General features: G+C 35.6%; 2 protein-coding genes across 5 annotated transcripts in view; both read left to right on the top strand.

Annotated features, from left to right (window-relative positions):
• NRF1 (nuclear respiratory factor 1) overlaps window positions 1–19,054 on the top strand; it is a 149,203-nt gene that overhangs the window by 8,024 nt on the left and 122,125 nt on the right. The window lies entirely within an intron of this gene.
• The window catches only part of LOC119535315 (basic proline-rich protein-like), a 33,981-nt gene that overhangs the window by 8,192 nt on the left and 6,735 nt on the right, over window positions 1–19,054 (top strand). Inside the window, exon 3 of the mRNA XM_037837746.1 lies at window positions 3,495–3,569. Within this exon, the coding sequence (XP_037693674.1) occupies window positions 3,495–3,503 (9 nt within the window). The 3' untranslated portion in view covers window positions 3,504–3,569. The remainder of the gene's footprint in view (window positions 1–3,494; window positions 3,570–19,054) is intronic.

Here is a 19,054-nt window from a genome sequence, read left to right as displayed (position 1 = left end):
GACAGAAATGATATTTAGTTTCTTTTGCATAAAAATTCTTCCTATAATTATTGTGTGCCTGTATTACAGCATATCAAACAATAAATAGGATATTTTCTTCTTAACTTAGAAAGACATGTAATACTTGTTCATTGTAGAAAAACAAAAACAAAATATAAGTAATCACAGTTCTACCATATATAATATTTTGATACATCCAGTTTTAGATATTTTTCTAAGTATATGTGTATATACTTACACACACAATCAAACATGCATACTGTTTTGAACCAAACATGTCTAAGGACATTTGGTATTACCAATTTTATTTTTGCTCTGAAACATTCTTAATGGGGCAATTACGAATCCATTTGTTTTAATGAAATAAAAGAAAAAGTAAAATTTTCTTTCCAAATACATATTTGTCCAGACAGTGCTTACACTCTGCTTCATGCTCTGTGTGGTTTGCTGATGAAAGGGTAACTTGGAGTAAGGGCACTAAGTAAAGCTTCACTAAAGTAAAGCTTACTTCACTAAGTAAAGCTTACTTAGTGAAGAATGAAAGCTAAATCCTGGGTTAACCTCAATTTCATTCACATATTAACTTGCTTTCTCTCCACTCTGCCCTTTTACTTCCTGAGTTAAGATTCCTATTTGCAGGAAAGTTTCTGAGGTGAATAATCTTGTCTCAATATATTATTGGTCTTTTATTTTATCATGGGTCATCCTGAGTTGTTAAATTTCCATTGAAAGCAAATTAGGCATTAGTAACAGTAATAGTATAATATAGTAGTGTTAAGAATATCTGCTTTTTGCCTTCATTGGTGGGGAGTTCATATATATATAAATATAAAATGTAAATATATTTACAAATATAAAATACCATGTAATTTAATTCATACTCTTCATCAGTAAAGTTTGTGATATATATAATTCTAATTTTACGTAAAGAATAACTGGGGTCTTTTTCAAAGTTAACTCCCTTAAAGATTTTGTACACTGGAATCCTCTTTAGAGTTAGGAATGTAATCAAGTGTTCCTGCATTCTCTTTTAGTGTTCTTTATCCCTTCCTTTGCAGGAAGATGTTTTTGTTTTGTTTTGTTTATTTTTTCTTATATAAAATGTAAAGCAAATACAGGGTAAGTAGTTGCTTAGTTACTGCAATTAGTATTTAAAATAATGTCATTATTTTTCATCCAAGTATAATGCTTTTGAAGGTGTGTGTGATGGAAGAAAAGTCTGACTTTGAATATGAAGATATTTTCTAGGAGAAAAACTTTATAATTTGTGTTTTACAATTAAGATGCTTAAATCTGTATCTTACAGATATTAATGTTACCACAAACTTGGTGGTTTAAGACAGTGGAACTTTATTGTCTCACAGTTCTGGAGGCCCGAAGTCTGAAATCAAGGTGGCAGGGCTGCACTCTCCCTGGAGGCTCCAGGGGAGAATATGTTCTTTGCCTCTTCCAGCTTCTCACGGCTGCCAGCATTCCTTGGCTTGTGGCTGCATCACTCCTTGGTCACGTTGCTTCCTCCTCTTCTGTCTATGTAGTCTCTTTGCCTCACTCTGAGCGACACTTGTCATTGAATCTAGGGCCCACCCAGATAATCTAGGATGATCTCATCTCAGAATCCTCAATTTAATTACATCTGGAGTGACCCCTTTTCCGAATAAGATTACATTCTCAGATTCCTGAGATTAGGATGTGGACATATCTTTTTGAGGGCCACTATTCAGCCCACTACTGGAGCTCAGGGTTTAAATCCTGATAATGTTATCTCCTAGCTTTGTAACCTTGAGCAAGTTACTTAACCTTTCTGAGTCTGAATCTCCTTAATTGTGAAACAGGTAATAATGCCTTTATTGTTGATTCACGAAGATTTAAGAAAAATGCCTGTGAAGTACTTGACATGTAGTAGCTAAATCATTAAATGTTGCCTTCTGCATACCAAACTACTTTGAACCTACTGTACTTCTTCAGGCTTCCTAGATACCAGGTGTGGTCAGGAACCCAGAGGGAGTTGTAGGATTGATTTGACAAGTGTAAATTAGAATGGCCCTGATTTTTGTGTATTCTGGACACTGTAGCCACTATGATTAATATAACCTAAGTTTGAACTAGGTTTATTTGTAACCATATCATAAAGTTGACTCTTTAAACTTAGAATTGCTTAAAACCCCCAAGTCTTTTTCATGGGTTTAGTTATTAAGCCTATATTGTGTAATTAGTTGTTTAGATTCCAATGTCTCCTGTTACATTGTGTGTTACAAGTGTTACATTGTCAAGTTATAATGCCTGATGCATAGTAGGAGCTAAATGAATACTGAATTTAATGTTGCTGCGTGGTTTAAAGGAATCTTTAAGCACCTTTTTTAGTGTTATTCAGAGAGTATTAAAACAAATGTTGTGATGAATAAGAAAGGGAAAGAATTACACTGACAGAGCAAGTACATCAGTTTTGGGCAGATGAATGGCATTGCTAGATACTCCTATAATCAGGTACTCCTTCAAGTAATAAATGACTGACCACTTCAAGGTTGTCAGGTGGCTGGCTTTGCTTTTTTTTTTTTTTTTTTAAATTCAATTTTATTGAGATATATTCACAAACCATACAGTCATCCACAGTGTACAGTCAGTTGTTCACAGTACCATTATATAGTTGTGCATTCATCACCCCAGTTTTTGAACATTTTCATTACTACACACAAAAAACAGTAAGAATAAAAATTAAAGTAAAAAAGAACACCCAAAACATCCCATACCCCCCATCCCTCCCTATTATTCATTTACTTTTCATCCTCATTTTTCTACTCATCTGTTCATAGACTAGATCAGGGGAGTGGGAGCCTCAAGGTTTTCACAATCACACGGTTACACCAGGCTGCTGGGTTGCAGTTCAGCAGTTTCAGATATTTCCTTCTAGCTATTCCAATACACTAAAAACTAAAAAAGGATATCTATATAATGCATAAGAATAACTTCCAGAATGACCTCTATTTGAGATTTGTCAGCCACTGCAACTTTATTTTGTTTCATTTCTCTTCCCTCTTTTGATCCAGGAAGGCTTTCTCAATCCCAGGATGCTAGGGCCAAGCTTATGCCCACAAGTCATGTCCCATATTGCCAGGGTGATTTACACCCCTGGGAGTCATGTCCCATGTATGGGGGAAGGCGGTGAGTTTACCTGCAGAGTTGGCTTAGAGAGAGAGGTGGGGTGGCTTGCTTTTGATGCTTCTGTCAGGTGTATGAGATGTCCCTATTGTTTAACAGATGCGTTTTAATAATTTTTGCATCTACTAGCATTATTTGGGATTTGCATTTGAGATAAAAGATTAAAGAATAGATGATGTAGAGATGATGTTTTGAAAATACTTATTTTTGAAAAAGTGTTTCATACACATGGTTAAAAGGTCAGACAATATAAAAAGGAATACAATGAAAAGTGAATTTCTCTCCCACAGTTCTTTCCAGAAACAACCACCACTATCTGTTTCTTGTTATCCTTCCAGGTGGACTAAGCAAAGATGTGTGTGTTCCTGTACCACCCTTTTAAAAATTGCAAATGATAGCATAAATGCATACAGGTCTGTAGAAAGTGCTTTTCGTAATAATAATAATAATGATAATAATAATAATAATGTTTCGTATCCTGATCCTACAGAGAAGTGTAGGATTTCTAGTTTTTTGCCCTGTTGTTGAGAGGCAGGGAACCAAATTCCATAGCCTTCTGTTACTAATTTTGATTGTGTGAAATGTACTTCCAAGAGAGTTTTATACTATATAGTCCTTTGTGAAAGAATTCTTTTTGTAGGCTGACTCAGTTTATACCAGGAAAATAAAACTAATCTTAATTCAGATAATTTATTTAGAAAACAAGTGAGAAAAAAAACCATCAATTCAAATTTGCTTACATTATCTTGGTATTGCTTGGTTCCTTTTCATGCTTGCTAAATAAATTTCTTTTTGATTATATTGACAGCAGGGCTAAATAAATTATTTCAGGAGCCTGGTAGGTAGTGTAGAACTAGTTTAGGAAGAGAAGGAATGTCCAGGAATAGAAGACCTATGGCAGTCTTAGCATTCTGTCTTGTATTGTTATTTGTGTTTCTTTTTCTCTCTTATGCTGTACGGCAGCAGTTTTTAATCTTTGGTCTCAGGTCCTCTTTACACTTATACTCCTGAAAACTAGAGCCTCCAAAGAGCTTTTATGTGAGTTATAACTTTTTATATTACAACTAAGACTTAAAAAAAAAAAAAACAACATTTAATTTAAAAATAGCAACAATAAACCTACTAACTGTTAAAATATGATATATTTTTATGAAAAATAACTATTTTCCAAAACAAAAATGTAAGAGATGAGTGGTATTGTTTTACATTTTTTGTTAATTTCTTTAATGTCTGGCTTAAGAGACAGCTAGATTTTCATATCTGCTTTTGCATTCAGTCTTTTGCAAAATATTGGTTTGGTTAAAGTATAAGAAGAAAATCTGGTCTCATACCAAATATGTAATTAGAAAATGGAAGAGTATTTTAATGACCTTTCCAGATAATTGTGGATATTCTTCTTTGATATGACACCAAAACTTGACAGTGGTAGCTTCTTAAAGGTTAGTTGCACGTGGAATATGACTCCCGGGGAGGAATGTAGACCCGGCATCGTGGGACGGAGAACATCTTCTTGACCAAAAGGGGGATGTGAAAGGAAATGAAATAAGCTTCAGTGGCAGAGAGATTCCAAAACGAGCCGAGAGGTCACTCTGGTGGGCACTCTTACGCACACTTTAGACAACCCTTTTTAGGTTCTAAAGAATTGGGGTAGCAGGTGGTGGATACCTGAAACTATCAAACTACAACCCAGAACCCATGAATCTCGAAGACAGATGTATAAAAATGTAGCTTATGAGGGGTGACAATGGGATTGGGAAAGCCAGAAGGACCACACTCCACTTTGTCTAGTTTATGGATGGATGAGTAGAAAAATAGGGGAAGGAAACAAACAGACAAAGGTACCCAGTGTTCTTTTTTACTTCAATTGCTCTTTTTCACTCTAATTATTATTCTTGTTATTTTTGTGTGTGTGCTAATGAAGGTGTCAGGGATTGATTTGGGTGATGAATGTACAACTATGTAATGGTACTGTAAACAATCGAAAGTACGATTTGTTTTGTATGACTGCGTGGTATGTGAATATATCTCAATAAAATGATTAAAAAAAAAAAAAAAGGTTAGTTGCAGTACGGAATCTGAACTCATAGTGTACTCCGTTAACATCCATTGGTCTACCATGCACCTTGAATGGATCTTTTTTTTTAATTTATATTTATTCACATACCATGCAGCCATACAAAACAAAGTGTACATTCAATTGTTTACAGTACCATTATCACCAAAATTAATTTTTGACAATTTCATTACCACACACACAAAAATAATAAGAATTAAAGTGAAAAAGAACAATTAAAGTAAAAAAAGAACACTGGGTGCCTTTTTCTCTCTCTTTTTTTTTTTCTTCCCCCATTTTTCTACTCATCCATCCATAAACGAGACAAAGGGGGGTATGGTCCATATGGCTTTCCCAATCACATTTTCACCCTCATGAGCTACATTTTTTGTGTGTGTGTGTGTGGTTCTTTTTTTTTTTTTTTAATTAAATTCAATTTTATTGAAATACATTCACACACCATACAATCATCCATGATATACAATCCACTGTCCACAGTATGATCACATAGTTATGCGTTCATCACCACAATCCATCTCTGAACATTTTCCTTACATCAGAAAGAACCAGAACAAGAATAAAAAATAAAAGTGAAAAAAGAACACCCAAATCATCCCCCCATCCCACCCCATTTGTCCTTTAGTTTTTATCCCCATTCGTCCACTCATCCATACACTAGATAAAGGGGGTGTGAGCCACAAGGTCTTCACAATCACACTGTCACCCCTTGTAATCTACATTATTATATAATTGTCTTCAGGAGTCCAGACTGCTGGGTTGGAGTTTGGTAGTTTCAGGTATTTACTTCTAGCTATTCCAATACATTAAAGCCTAAGAGGTGTTATCTATATAGTGCTTAAGAATGTCCACCAGAGTGACCTCTCAACTCCATTTGGAATCTCTCAGCCACTGAAACTATTTCGTCTCATTTTGCATCCCCCTTTTGGTCAAGAAGATACTCTCAGTCCCACGATGCCGGGTCCACATTCATCCCCGGGAGTCATACTCTGCGTTGCCAGGGAGATTTACACCCCTGGGAGTCGGATCCCACGTAGGGGGGAGGGCAGCGAGTTCACCCGTCAAGATGGCTCAGTTAGAGAGAGAGAGGGGGCCACATCTGAGCAACAAAGAGGCACTCGGGGAGACTCTTAGGCACCATTACATACAACTTTAGACTCTCCTTTGTGGCAATGAGCTTCATAAGGGCAAGTCCCATGCTCGAGGGCTCAGCACATCAAACTGCCAGTCCCAATGTCTGTGACAACATACGCTAGGGGATCGGCATCTCAAAGTTTAGAGATAGGCCTTACAATTCAGGGACAGAGTTAACTGCTGTATGAGCTACATTTTTATACAATCATCTTCAAGATTCATGGGTTCTGGGTTGTAGTTTGATAGTTTCAGGTATTTACTGCTAGCTATTCCAATTCATTAGAGCCTAAAAAGGGTTGTCTATATTGTGCATAAGAGTGCCCACTAGAGTGACCTCTTGGCTCCTTTTGGAATCTCTCTGCCGCTGAAGCTTATTTCATTTCCTTTCACAGCCCCCTTTTGGTCAGGAAGATGTTCTCCATCCCACGATGCCGGGTCTAGATTCCTGCCCGGGAGTCATATTCCACGTTGCCAGGGGGATTCACTCCCCTGGGTGTCAGATCCCACGTAGGGGTAGGGCAGTGATTTCACCTGCCAAGTTGTTGAATGGATCTTTTGACCCATGCATGATTTTCTAACATCATGCATTGGTCATTTGGAAAATATTGGTTCACCGAGTTATCAGATCTTCTAAATGTTGATTCAGAGATCCCGTTGATTAACATCACCACTTATCTTCTCAGAAGAGGCTTTTAAACGGAAAACTATTAAGTTATCAAATTTTAATTACTTCTTGAAAGATCAAATTTTATCATTGGCAACAGGTATTGTCAGTTATTTTCCTTGAAGTGACAGTCTCACTTGGTTCATTTTTGAGAAAATATCTGTCTGAAATATTTGTTTGAATGCCCAAGTCTGAATAACCTTAGTTTGTCTTTCAGTCTCTCTTTCAAGTAGCAATCATGTTCCTTGTGGGAAAAAACAGCCAACTCAGCTTGCAACTCAAGTCCTGGTATACATGCTTTTCAGGACAGACATCGTAATTCCGAATTCAACAGAAGTGTTTTATGCGTACTTTCCATTTGGTTACACAGAATGGTAAAAAGACAGGCACTCAAGTGTAGATTTAATAAAATTAATAATTCTTACTCTTATCAAGCACATTCTTAAATAAAACTGACTTTTTTCTTTTTTACTGTGAGCACTTGAAAGTTAAGTGCCATTTGGTACCATTACCTTGAACTGTATTAAGGTGCCAGCAGTATTACCTACCATTGCTATTGTATCATAGGGCAAATATACACACGTGAAGAGGCAAATAACGTCTTAGTTATTATCAAATTAGCTTTGACCTCACTGATCCTTTGAAAGGTGTGAGAGAAACCCCTTGGATTCCATGGTTTGCGTTTAAAACCACTGCTGTAAGCTATTGGAGGATTGAACTACTCATCCTGATGTCCCCCTTTGGTGCCTGGTACAGAATTTTACACAGAAAAAGTACTCAAAGAATATTTATTTAATTCATGTCACATGATGAAATTTATACACGACACAACTTGGTGTTAAAATTATCTAGACAGTTTCACATGTATCTCACATCTGTCTTGATTAGGCAGCTTTTCCACAGACATTTGTGAGAGTAGGGTAAACAAATGAAATGTAAATGATATATATTTGGTAAATTCAAGTGGTGAAATAAAGCAATAAAAAGTGATATTGAAGTTAGAATTAACTGATTTCAGAAACGCACAGGAAAAGGATACACATATAAAAGTATCTACAGAGGTAACCAGTTTGAACCTTCTTGGGCTTTTATTAATGAGTCCTCTACTTTTTGTGTCCTTAAATTTGTACTGGTCTAAGAGATCCTAAGTAGATGGATCTGATTTGACTTATTAGAAATGAAGTTGGCTGTTGGCCTAACTGATGATTTTGATAGTGGTCTGAAAAACAAACATCCAATTAAATTTCATTCGGTCTCTGTGCTTGTGTAAAGTCTTTTCAAAAAGGGTTACAGGAGGTGTTTTTAGCACAAATCACTAAAAACAAATCACTTTCATTTTCCATAAATGTAAGATATACATTTTTATCCTTCTGATTTCTAAGCAACAATATATTGGACTTTTTCTTGTTCTGTTATTATATATATGTGTGGGGGTGAAGAGAGTTGGTCCAAGGAAACCTTTGTTTTCCATAAATCCTGATACTTGTAGCATTGAGTTCTTGAAGAGTCTGTTTCCTAAATAAGGCAGAATCTGACTGCACAGAATAGACTGTCATATTACTGCACCTTCACAGAGATTAAAGTAGAAAATTAGGTGAGGATATTGCTTTAAAATGGGGAAAGTTTTTTTTTTTTTTTTTTTTTTTTTATTCTTTTAAAGGAAGTAAAGTAGAGAAGAAATTGATCATTTCAAATACTTGGAATACCTTTAAATCAATTTTATGTTGATTTACAGAATTATTTTGTAGGAATTTGAACTTTGACTTCATTTTTTGACCTAAGTTGATTTGAAATTGATATCAAATGCTGATGACCATAAATTAAACATTAAGCAAAAAACATTTGAGCAAAAAAAGAAATTTTTTTTATTTTAGATAGGGAATAGGGTGATAAAATAGCATACTATATACACTCTTTTTTTTGAGTAGGAGCCTTTTTTCCTTATTTTGCTTACTATCTTGTGATAATCTTAAAGTTTGGTAAAACGTATGCTTTCCTTTTTTGTTTTTCAGGTCATTAGTGACAGTCCGTTTCTGGTGTAGGGCTAGGATAGGAAAGGGCAGTAAAGTTGAAGGTGGAAATGAGAAGGAACAGCAGTAGTTCTAAACTGGCTAGGTCTCCCAACCCCCCACTGACTACTTTTTTTTTTTTCTTTCTTTCTTTTTTATTCCCCTTTCATGCAAAAGCTTAAGAGATAAGGCACTTCTGACAACTGAAACAGCAAACTTGTTTCATGTTGAAAGTTGCTGGGTCTCCTTAAAGGAGTTTCTTCAAACATGTTGTCAGTTTACATTTTGTCCTTGAATCTCATTGATTCAAATCACAATGGTGGTGGTATGGTCAGGGGTAGGATAGGTGTTACTTAAACTTGGATTGTTATCGTATTATGTAATTTAGGTAAGAGGATGCAACGGGTCAAAAATACAGTACAGGGGATGTGTTAACTCTGTGAGCCACTTCTGTGTGCTTATTGTCGTAGGTTTCATGTCCTGGTTAGAAATCATATTAAATCACCAAGCCGGAAAATACCAGTCAGAAATTAATTTTATTTTTAGGACATTCTTTAAAGACTGAATCCTGTCTTAAACTGACCAAAGTAAAAAGTCTGCCTTCAAACAGAGTGTAAGTGGAAATGTAAAATAAGGCCACATTCAAAAGAATTTATGTATTCAATTCACTGGACAGATTTACTGGACAGATTCAGTTTTTAGTGCTGAAACCTGGGAATGAACCAACGTTTAATATGAGTTCTCTATGCAAGGCACAGGTTGGAATGTTTGCTGCAGATATTTTTTGTAATGCAGATTTCAGATTGCTATTTGCCTATAAACACATGAAAAACCTAGACTAAATTTTCTTATTGTAAAAGATAACATTTATTTTTATTATCCCAACAGTAATTTAAGTAGTTTGAGGAGATTAGGGTTAAGTCCTACTACTTTTACTATATGTCCAGTAGCTGCTGCTTTTTAAAATGTTTGAAATAATTGAGGCATAGAAAAGGATATAGAACAATATAATGAATATCATGTACTTATTACCAAGCTAAAGAAATAAAATATCACAGTATTATTGAAGCCTCCTGGGCACCCCCACCCCACATCTTCCTTGTCCCCTCCCTTCTCAGCAGTGAGCATTATTCTGAATTTGGTGTTTATCATTCTCCTGTGTTTTAAAAAACTTTCCCTGTAAGTGTATGTATCCATAAAAAAGACTTAATATTGTTTTGTATATTTTTGAACTTTGTATAAGATTAATCTTTATTGATACATGTAGTTACAGTTTATTAATTTTAAATGCTGTATAATATTTGATACAGTGGAGTATGAAAGTAATATATGTTCTTTGTAGGGAATTTTGAAAATACAGGAAAATATGAATATGATAAAAATTTGTAACTCTCACATCCAGGGATAACCACAGTTAATTTTTTTTCCTTGCCTCTCCCCTTCCTGCTTATATGTATTTTTTGGGTACCTTTTAATCTAAAAGATTCAGTTTGATGAGTTAAATAAAACTGCAAAACAGCCACATAAAGGTCATAATCACATTTTAGTTGGTTGATTGCTTAGTTGAAAAAGGAAAGAAAATGGATGACCATCACAAATAAGATAGGTATCAGACAAGTTCACTTATCTGTACTTAATCAATATCGATGACATATTCTTAGTACAGAAACACTGTATAAATGCCATAGGGAAGAATTAGGTAATATTGCATAATATGTTTTTAAACTTAGAGTTTTCTAGTAAACAAATTTGTAGATTGGTGATGCTTATCCTTTAAACATTAAGTACTATGTTTAGTTTTAACAATTTTTGATGCGAAAAAAAGAAGCCTAAAATGAATATTTCTCTGCCATTTAAACCAGAATACTGTGTCCTGTTTATGATTTTATCTTTTCTTGGCAACTTGCTGTCACTGTGGAGAGCACCGATTGTGGAATGTATTGGAACTTCTTTGGATTACTGTGCACTTTTTAAGTTAGACTTTTTGTTAGCATACTGTGCCACTTTGGGGGGTAGGGGTAGGGAGGCAGGAAGAGTATGATATACAGTTTGAGACAAGTGCCACCATAGGCTGCTGCAAACATGAGATCCACCAAACCATGGTTCACAATGAAAAAAGGCAAAGTCTAGGTATTTCTCTCACGATGGCAGTGTTGGGAAAACTCTTCCACCAGCAACATTGTTTCTTCATTGGATGAAGTTGACCCACCCCCTGATTTCTTCAGTCTTTTCCACTATCGTTCATCCTGTACATTGAAATATATTCTGCATTTTATAACCACCAGCTTTGGTGATTCAGATTGGAGAAGCTCCTGAGTGTGCCCCCAAATCCCTGTCCTGTGATTTCTTATGGGAAAAGTAGTTTTCAACATATATATTTTTGGACTGCTTATGCTTTTTCAGGAACCCATTACTCTAGAATGCTTGCCCTGTGATCGGATGATGCTCTTACAAGCAAATAAGGTGTGTAGAGCTGATTGTTCTTACTTAAATAAGACCAGCTGGTTGTACTTTGCTTATTCTTGTCTCCTTTTTTTTTTCTTTCCCTTATTACTCTTATTCTTTTTGCCCTATTTTATTGCTTCTCCTGCTTTAACCTGGGAATTCAGAGAGCTACATGTATTAGAATGAATTGTGTACAAATTTAAAAGAAAAGTAAGACAAAACTAAAGGCCTTTCCCAGGGTTTCTTGGCTATGTTATGGATGGTTGAGATTGCAATGTTAAGTGAGGCGTTGTTGCATTTAGTTTCAGTGTATATAATCTTCAGAGATGAGTTTAGTGATGAGTACATTAATAAAATCTGCTTTCCTTTGCAATGTTCTAATAATAGGAAAATTATGTGAAATGGTTTAAGACTATAATATCAGAAGAGTTGTTTTTTTTCCCCCTCTACATTTCTGTAGGAAAGGCAGCTTCTGCTGTTAAAGTTCTCAGAGGATGAAGCTTTTGGTTAAGGCTAGTTTTATACTATTTGTAATTCTATTTGTATGTACATTTATATATTCCCCCCAACTGCAGCAGAATTATTTATTGCTAGATTGTACTCTCCCAGTAGGTGAAGGGTAAGGACTGTATTAAATCTTACCTGGGGTAAGATTGTTAAATGATCTGGTTATGTATCCAGATCATCTGAGACAGTCTTCCTAATACGTACCCGTGGACCGCAGAATCCAGAATTTCCTGGGATGGAATCTTTAGAGGTTTTATCTTATTCTCTGCCTGCTAGTTTGAGTGAGGATGGTGCAAGGCCCACTTCTCCATTGCCCCCAAGTGGTTGTGGGTACTTCGTTTAAAGATACCTACTGATGGGAGAACTTGCTACTTCCTGATAACCCACTCTGTTTTCACTTGTTAGAAAACTACGTCTTGACCAGAATTCTGCCCTACGCTAACTTTTTGCCTCTTTTTTTCTCATTAGGGCACATGATAGACTTTCTCATAATAGCCCTGTATAGTGTTTGATTAGGGGGATAATTTTCCTAATGTCCTTTCTTCTCTACCTTTAAACATCTCTACTTTTCCCAACTATTCTTTATAACATTGAACCTTTTCACAGTCTCAACAAAATATAGTAGAGTTTTTCTATGTCTTTAAAAAGTTAAGTGTCCAGCACTAAATATAGGGTACGGTCAGGCTGGTGCTTTCTGCACCTCATTATCCACATTTATGTTGTGGATATGATGTTTATTTCCATACTAAGTTTAGTGTGAACCAGTACTCCTAAATCTTTTTTTTTCTGTGATGATGACACAAGTCTCCATCATCTTATATTTTTCTACAATGGGTTTTTTAGACCATAGTTCAGAATGATATGTTTATACTTAATAAAATTTATTCTGTTAAATATTGCTCATTATTCTAGGCTCTTGGGTTTTTTATTTGCTTGTTTGAATTTGATTTTACCCTCTAAGGACAGAATTCACAATTAAGTTATCTGTCCACTTGATTAGCATCTTTTCTGTTTTTGTTTTTTGTTTCTTTTTTTGCCAGTATCAAAAACTGTCCTTTCGTTGCTGCTTTTCTTGCATTTGTTTTTCTCTGTGGTTGATCTCAACCTGGGTTATGTTGATAGATATGTGCGGCTGAACATGAACCTCAGTCCATAGAAAAACATACATTTGCAAAGCCACCAGGGAACTGTGGTGTGCTTGATTCTTGCTGAACATTAAGAACCTTTTGCTTCTTTTTCTTTTTTGGGAATGTGGGTGGGTGGGGCATTTAATTATACATTTATTAATTTTGACTACAGTTTTCTTTGGTATTTTGGAGCCAATTAATCTGTGTTTTCAGGTCTTTAAACTTTTCTGTATGTCTTTGAAAAACTTGCAGGCCCCAAGTACTCTGTTTACAATGCCTAATAGATAAAATGACCCTGAATGCCTATAGCTCTCCACATTCCCCATCCCCTCCATTAAGAGTAGTTCTACTTCTGTCTTACATTTTGAGGTTCCACATAGCATTCTGTGTGCAGAAAGGGCTCTGCTTAAAAAAAAAAAAATAGACATGGTTCCTAAAGGATAATTGGGCAGCTCTGCCAGTGTCTCTGATTCCCTGGGTTTGGAGGTCTCAGGTTTTTCATTCAGTGAAGGGGAGAGGGCCTTGTCTTTTCTTTCCCAGACATGGAAATAGCTCATGCCACTGTCATAAAAGTAATACATACTTATTATTTCAAAGGGAGAAAGAAATCTGTAAAACAGCAAGTCTCTGTAAACCACAATTTCATCCTGCATAAATGAAAACCGTCTTAATAGTTTCAGTTTATCTTTCTAGATTATTTTATTGGCCCATAACCATATACATATATATATTTTTTTAATGAAACCACACTCATTCTAGTAGATTTTATAACCATATTCTCCCCCACCCCCCGCCATCTCCAACAGTATATTGTGGGCATTTTTCTGTGTCAGTACATATAAGTGTATTTCATCCTTTAATACTTTCATAGTATTTCTCTGTACTAGTGATTTGTAACTATACTAAATCAGAGTTAACATTACTTGTTGCCCAACACATGTAGTCTGTTCTAAAGTATAGGCCTGGTTTTATTTTCACATTGCTACTGGTACACTCATTATTTCTCTTCAACATTTCACTCTTTTTGGGGTTGTGATACTTGTTGCCTTTTCCAATTGCTTCTCTTTCTTTTGGTTTGACTACAGATCAAAACTTCAGGAAGCATCATCCCAGTCAAGCTATGGATGCGGATAGCCTTTTTCTTTTAGGCAACCACTCTTATTTAATGTCCCCTTTTATATTTACAAATTTATTCTTAAGAACAAAGTCTTGAAAGCCTGAATTATTTTTGACACCTTTATTCCAGCATATTTCTGCTGGTGAGAAAGTCAGTTGACTTGTTTTGACCCAAGTGAGTTTAGTTCTAAGAGACTAGGGAGGTGGGTGATGAGCAGCTTTTGGTGGTTTGATGCCCAGCTGCAGGACATGTATTTTATTGTGGCCAGAACAAAGTGGCTGCTGATAAATGTATATGATAAATTATATTTGATGATCTCTTTACCTTTCTAGTTTTTAGAATTTTATCAAAGATCACAGTAAGGAACTGATAGTGAAAAAATATTTTTTTATTTTTATAGGATGAATATATGTTTGTATAGTGCTCTGTAGTTTTTCAAGTGCTTATTCTAAATGAATGCAACAGTTGATAGTCTGGAAAAATGTTGGTGACTTTTTTAACAGGATATATAGTGTGTTATTTAGAGAGTTATGATGAATTTAGAAATTTAGGATAGCATTTTTTTTTGTTTTGTTTTTTCCGTCTAAGTTTAGGGCTATCTTCTACGGGTTAAACACATTCTAAATTGGAAACATTATTCCTAGTTTTCAGTGAAGTCAATTATTCTCTAAATTTCAGTCTTGAAACATGTGCTTTTTACTTTTCTCTAACTTCTTTCCTTAACTAAGATTCTAATAGGATTTTTCCTTCTTACTACTGTGTCTAACTTTAATAATATACTATTCTAAATTTTCTTTTGTAATCCAAAATAGAGTTTATATTTAATGGATTACTCACAGAGTAAATATGGGGAGTTTCATTTTGAATGGGTACAGTTCAAATTTAGATAATCTGGACTTTTTTGGAGTGTTTATGGGTAGGAACCATTATTATTTTATATCATTTAGAAAGTTTTTTGTTTTTGTTTACATTACAAAATATCTTGGTACTATTTGTCCTTGTCTTTGTGTTCTTGTTCATGTAATTTAGGAAGTTCTAATTTATTATTCATTTGACAAACCAGTTTCAGTGATTGCTGTCAGTCTTGTACAATTCTAGGTGATGGGAATAAAGCACTGAATATAACAGAAAAATCTTTACCTTCATGGAGTTACTTTCTAGTAAACAAATAAATATTACATCAGGTGGTGATGAGTACCATGGAGAAACATGATGTCAGCTTGAGAGCGTCAGAAGATTGTCAGAAGATTAATCCAACTGGTATTACTTTTATAAAGAGGTTACAAATAGAAACCTGGGCTGGGTGTGTAGTAGATTTGTTGATTGATTATTGATTGATGGGTAGTTTGAATGGATTCCCATATATATATATATTGTCTGCTCTCTTTCATATTCTAATGTCACAATTGGGTTAATCATTCTTATTGTGGTTCCATTTATTATTGCTTAAAATAATACCTTGCTTTGCATAGTGCTTTACAGTTAAAAAGCATTTTCACATTTCATTTTTATAAGTGGTTATAGCATAATAGTTAACAGTGAACCATATGACATTGCTGTTTGACTGTTTTGGACCTACAAAAAAGCAATGTCATATGCTTCAATCTAATACTTTAAAAAATAAAAATGTGAAAATGTTTTGTAAACTGCAAAGCACTATGTACATTGCCAAGATTTTAATTGTTTTTACCACTTACCTCCTGTTTTTTCTAGAACAGTTAACCTCAGTTGCCTATTTCATACTGTTAGTAAAGATAATAATAATGCTACTTCAGAATTGTGAGGATTAAGTGAGATTATGTAAGTAAAAGTGCTTAGAAAAGTACCTAGCACATAGTAAGGGCTCAATAAATGTTAGCTTTTATTACCCCATGAGGCCAGTATTATCATTCTCAATTTTGTGGATGATGAAACAAGCTCATAGAGATTTTATGATTTTTCCAAGGTTATGCAACTAGAAATTTTAACCAGGTACTCCTGACTCCTGCATTCTGGTTTCTTTTTGTTTAGACAGCATCTCTTTTTAAAAAACAAAAAAGAAAAAAAACAGGGAAGGGGGGAAGGAAGGGAGACTATTTCTGTAGTAATTTACAGAGTACATTATTGAATTTCTCCAACATAGTTGCTTTTACTTACTTGTATAGTTATCTTGTTTTCATAGACTGTCTTGACATCCATAAAGAATAATGTTTGTCAGAAATCTGTAAACTGAGATATGATAGGTAATTGTGACCTAGTATTATATTGTTACCTTAAAAAAGGTAATGGCGGTACTTGTATAACTGATTTATCAAGAAATTATTGAATCTAAATAATAAACATTGATCTCAAACATTTCTAAGAAAATCAGTGCAATTCTTAACGTTCTTCAAAAGAGGAATGAAAATAAATTTTCCTTAAAAGTGGTTAAAAACAATAAACAAAAAAACTTTAGGCCACCATTTCACAGCATTCTACTCAGGGTTTCTATTTGAATATCTAATAAGAATCACAAGCTTAACATGTCTAGAATGTCTTGGTTTTCCCCTCAAAAAACCTATTCTTCTGACATTCATTCCCATCTCAGTAAATGACTGTTATGCTCTTCCAATTGCTCAGACCAAAACCCTTGCAATCATTCTTGACTCCTCTCTTTTACTCTACCCTGCAACCAAATTAGGAAATCTTGTCAGCTCTTCCTTCAAAATATATACAACATTTAACCACTTCTCTCCACTGCTGCTACCCTGGTCCAAGCAACTTGCCTATTTCAGTAGACTTGTAATTGGTCTCCCTGCTTCCAAACCCTTTAGTCTGTTCTCACATAGCAGCCCAAGTTACCCTTTTAAAGTGTAAATCAGAAAATCAGGTCACATCTCTCCCCTGTTCAAAACCTTTCAAAGACTTCCCATCTCATTCAGAGTAAAGTTCACCGTCTTAAATAGCTCTTAAGGCCCTACAAGCCTGATCATGAGTAACCTCTCTGACCTCATCTGTTGTTCTCCCCTTGCCCGGCTGCTTCAGGCACAGGAACCATTTTGCTTTTCGCAGTCATACCATACATGCTCCTGCCCCAGCATCTTTGCATTTGCAGTTCTGGCTGCCTGCTGTACTCTTTCCTCCAGAATTTACATGTTATCTCCCTCACTTTCTTCAGGTCTGAGCTCAAATATCGTCTTATCCTATATAAAATAGCAAGGAACCTCTCCTGTCCCCACCTCCCCATCTTCCTTACCCTACTGCATTATTCTTGTTGGCACTTATCACCAGAAATATTATGTATTTATTTATTACCTATCTCCTTCCAATATGATGTAAAGTCCACGAAGGCAGGACTTTCTGTTCACTGTAGTCTCTTCTGTGTCTACATCAATGGTTGACACAGTAGATAATTATTATGTATGTGTTGGATGAATGACTGTATTGAATCTCTTGGCAAGTAGGTATCTTAGCTCCTTTCTTTTACTGCATTTGCTGTCCTTGACCTCTCCCTTCATTTGGCTTCCATGACACTACCATCTCCTGGATTCTCATTTTTCCTCTGACTTCTTTTCAGTCTTCTTTACAGTTTTTTCCCTCCTCTCTACCCCCATGAATATTTCCTGAGTTTCCTTGCTTTTTTATCATCTACTTTACATATTATTCCTGGTCAATTTTATTCACGCTTTCTGCTTTCATTACCAACTGCTTGTTGATGAGTCCCAAATTTATACCTGCATCACAGACTTCTCTCCCAAGCTCCAAATCCTGGGTGTCTGTTTGGACAGCTCATTTGGGCAGCTTAGATCCCTAAGGCACTGTCTTCTGTAAGTGTTCTTTTCCTGTTCCTTACCTTAGTTAATGAACCACTCACTATCCCAAGCCAGACACTTGGGAATCATCCTGGATTTGCCTTTTCCCTCACCGTTTACATCCAATTGGTCTCTCAGTCCTTTCCATTTTCACCTGAATATGCCATGTGTGCTTTGCATCCCCATTGTGTGTGTTTAGGCCCTCATTCACTCTCACATGGGCCATTGAATTAGTTACCTGACTAGTTTGTCTGCCTCTAGTCTCCATTCTTCCCAAGTGATTCTTCACACAGCTGCCCTGAGAATACTGAAAAATGCTACTCATCACCTTTAGCAATGTTTTTATCCTGTGGCCTAGAACCCTAAGGGAGTTATTGCAGAGGGCTTTTCTGACCTACAGTTGTCTGTAGGCTGAATAAATAATACTGTCTCTCAAAAGTTTGCTTACTAGTAAGTTTTCAAATAAGCTAAGTGATTTACAGTATCCTCTTCATTATCTGTTTTTCTGAATAAATACAACTACAGGAGAGGTTTCTCTTTTCTGGTTGTTATAAAGGGGTCTTCATAATATTGGGTGGTGCTGAGCTATAAAATGAAGTACCAATTACTTTGCACAGCATATAAGGCCCCCACTATCTGGCTTCTAATTCCAGCCTTCCCCCAACTGAACCTCTAGTGCACCCCATCCTTGGTCATTCTCCATATACCAGTTTGTTTCCAGTGTTCAGGATACTTCCTCCCCTCCCCACTCCTGACTCCCAACAACACCTCTCAAATAGCCACTCCATGAAATCTTTCCTAACCAGAATAAAATCCATACTCTTTTCCAGGGCCTACAAAGGCCTTACATGATTTTTCAAATTTCATTTCCCTCCACCTTCCTTCTTTTCAGTGTTTTTCCGCCACACCCCTTTTTTCAAAAAATTCAGTTTTATTGAGATATATTCACATACCATACAGTCATCCATAGTGTACAATCAGCTGTTCACAGTACCATCATATAGTTGTGCATTCATCACCCCAGTCTATTTTTGAACAGTTTCCTTACACCAGA

Source organism: Choloepus didactylus, chromosome 5, assembly GCF_015220235.1.
Source record: "Choloepus didactylus isolate mChoDid1 chromosome 5, mChoDid1.pri, whole genome shotgun sequence".
NCBI classification, from domain to species: Eukaryota; Metazoa; Chordata; class Mammalia; order Pilosa; family Megalonychidae; genus Choloepus; species Choloepus didactylus.
The sequence above is the reverse complement of the archived record's forward strand: the minus strand, read 5'-3'. Positions and strand labels throughout refer to the sequence as shown.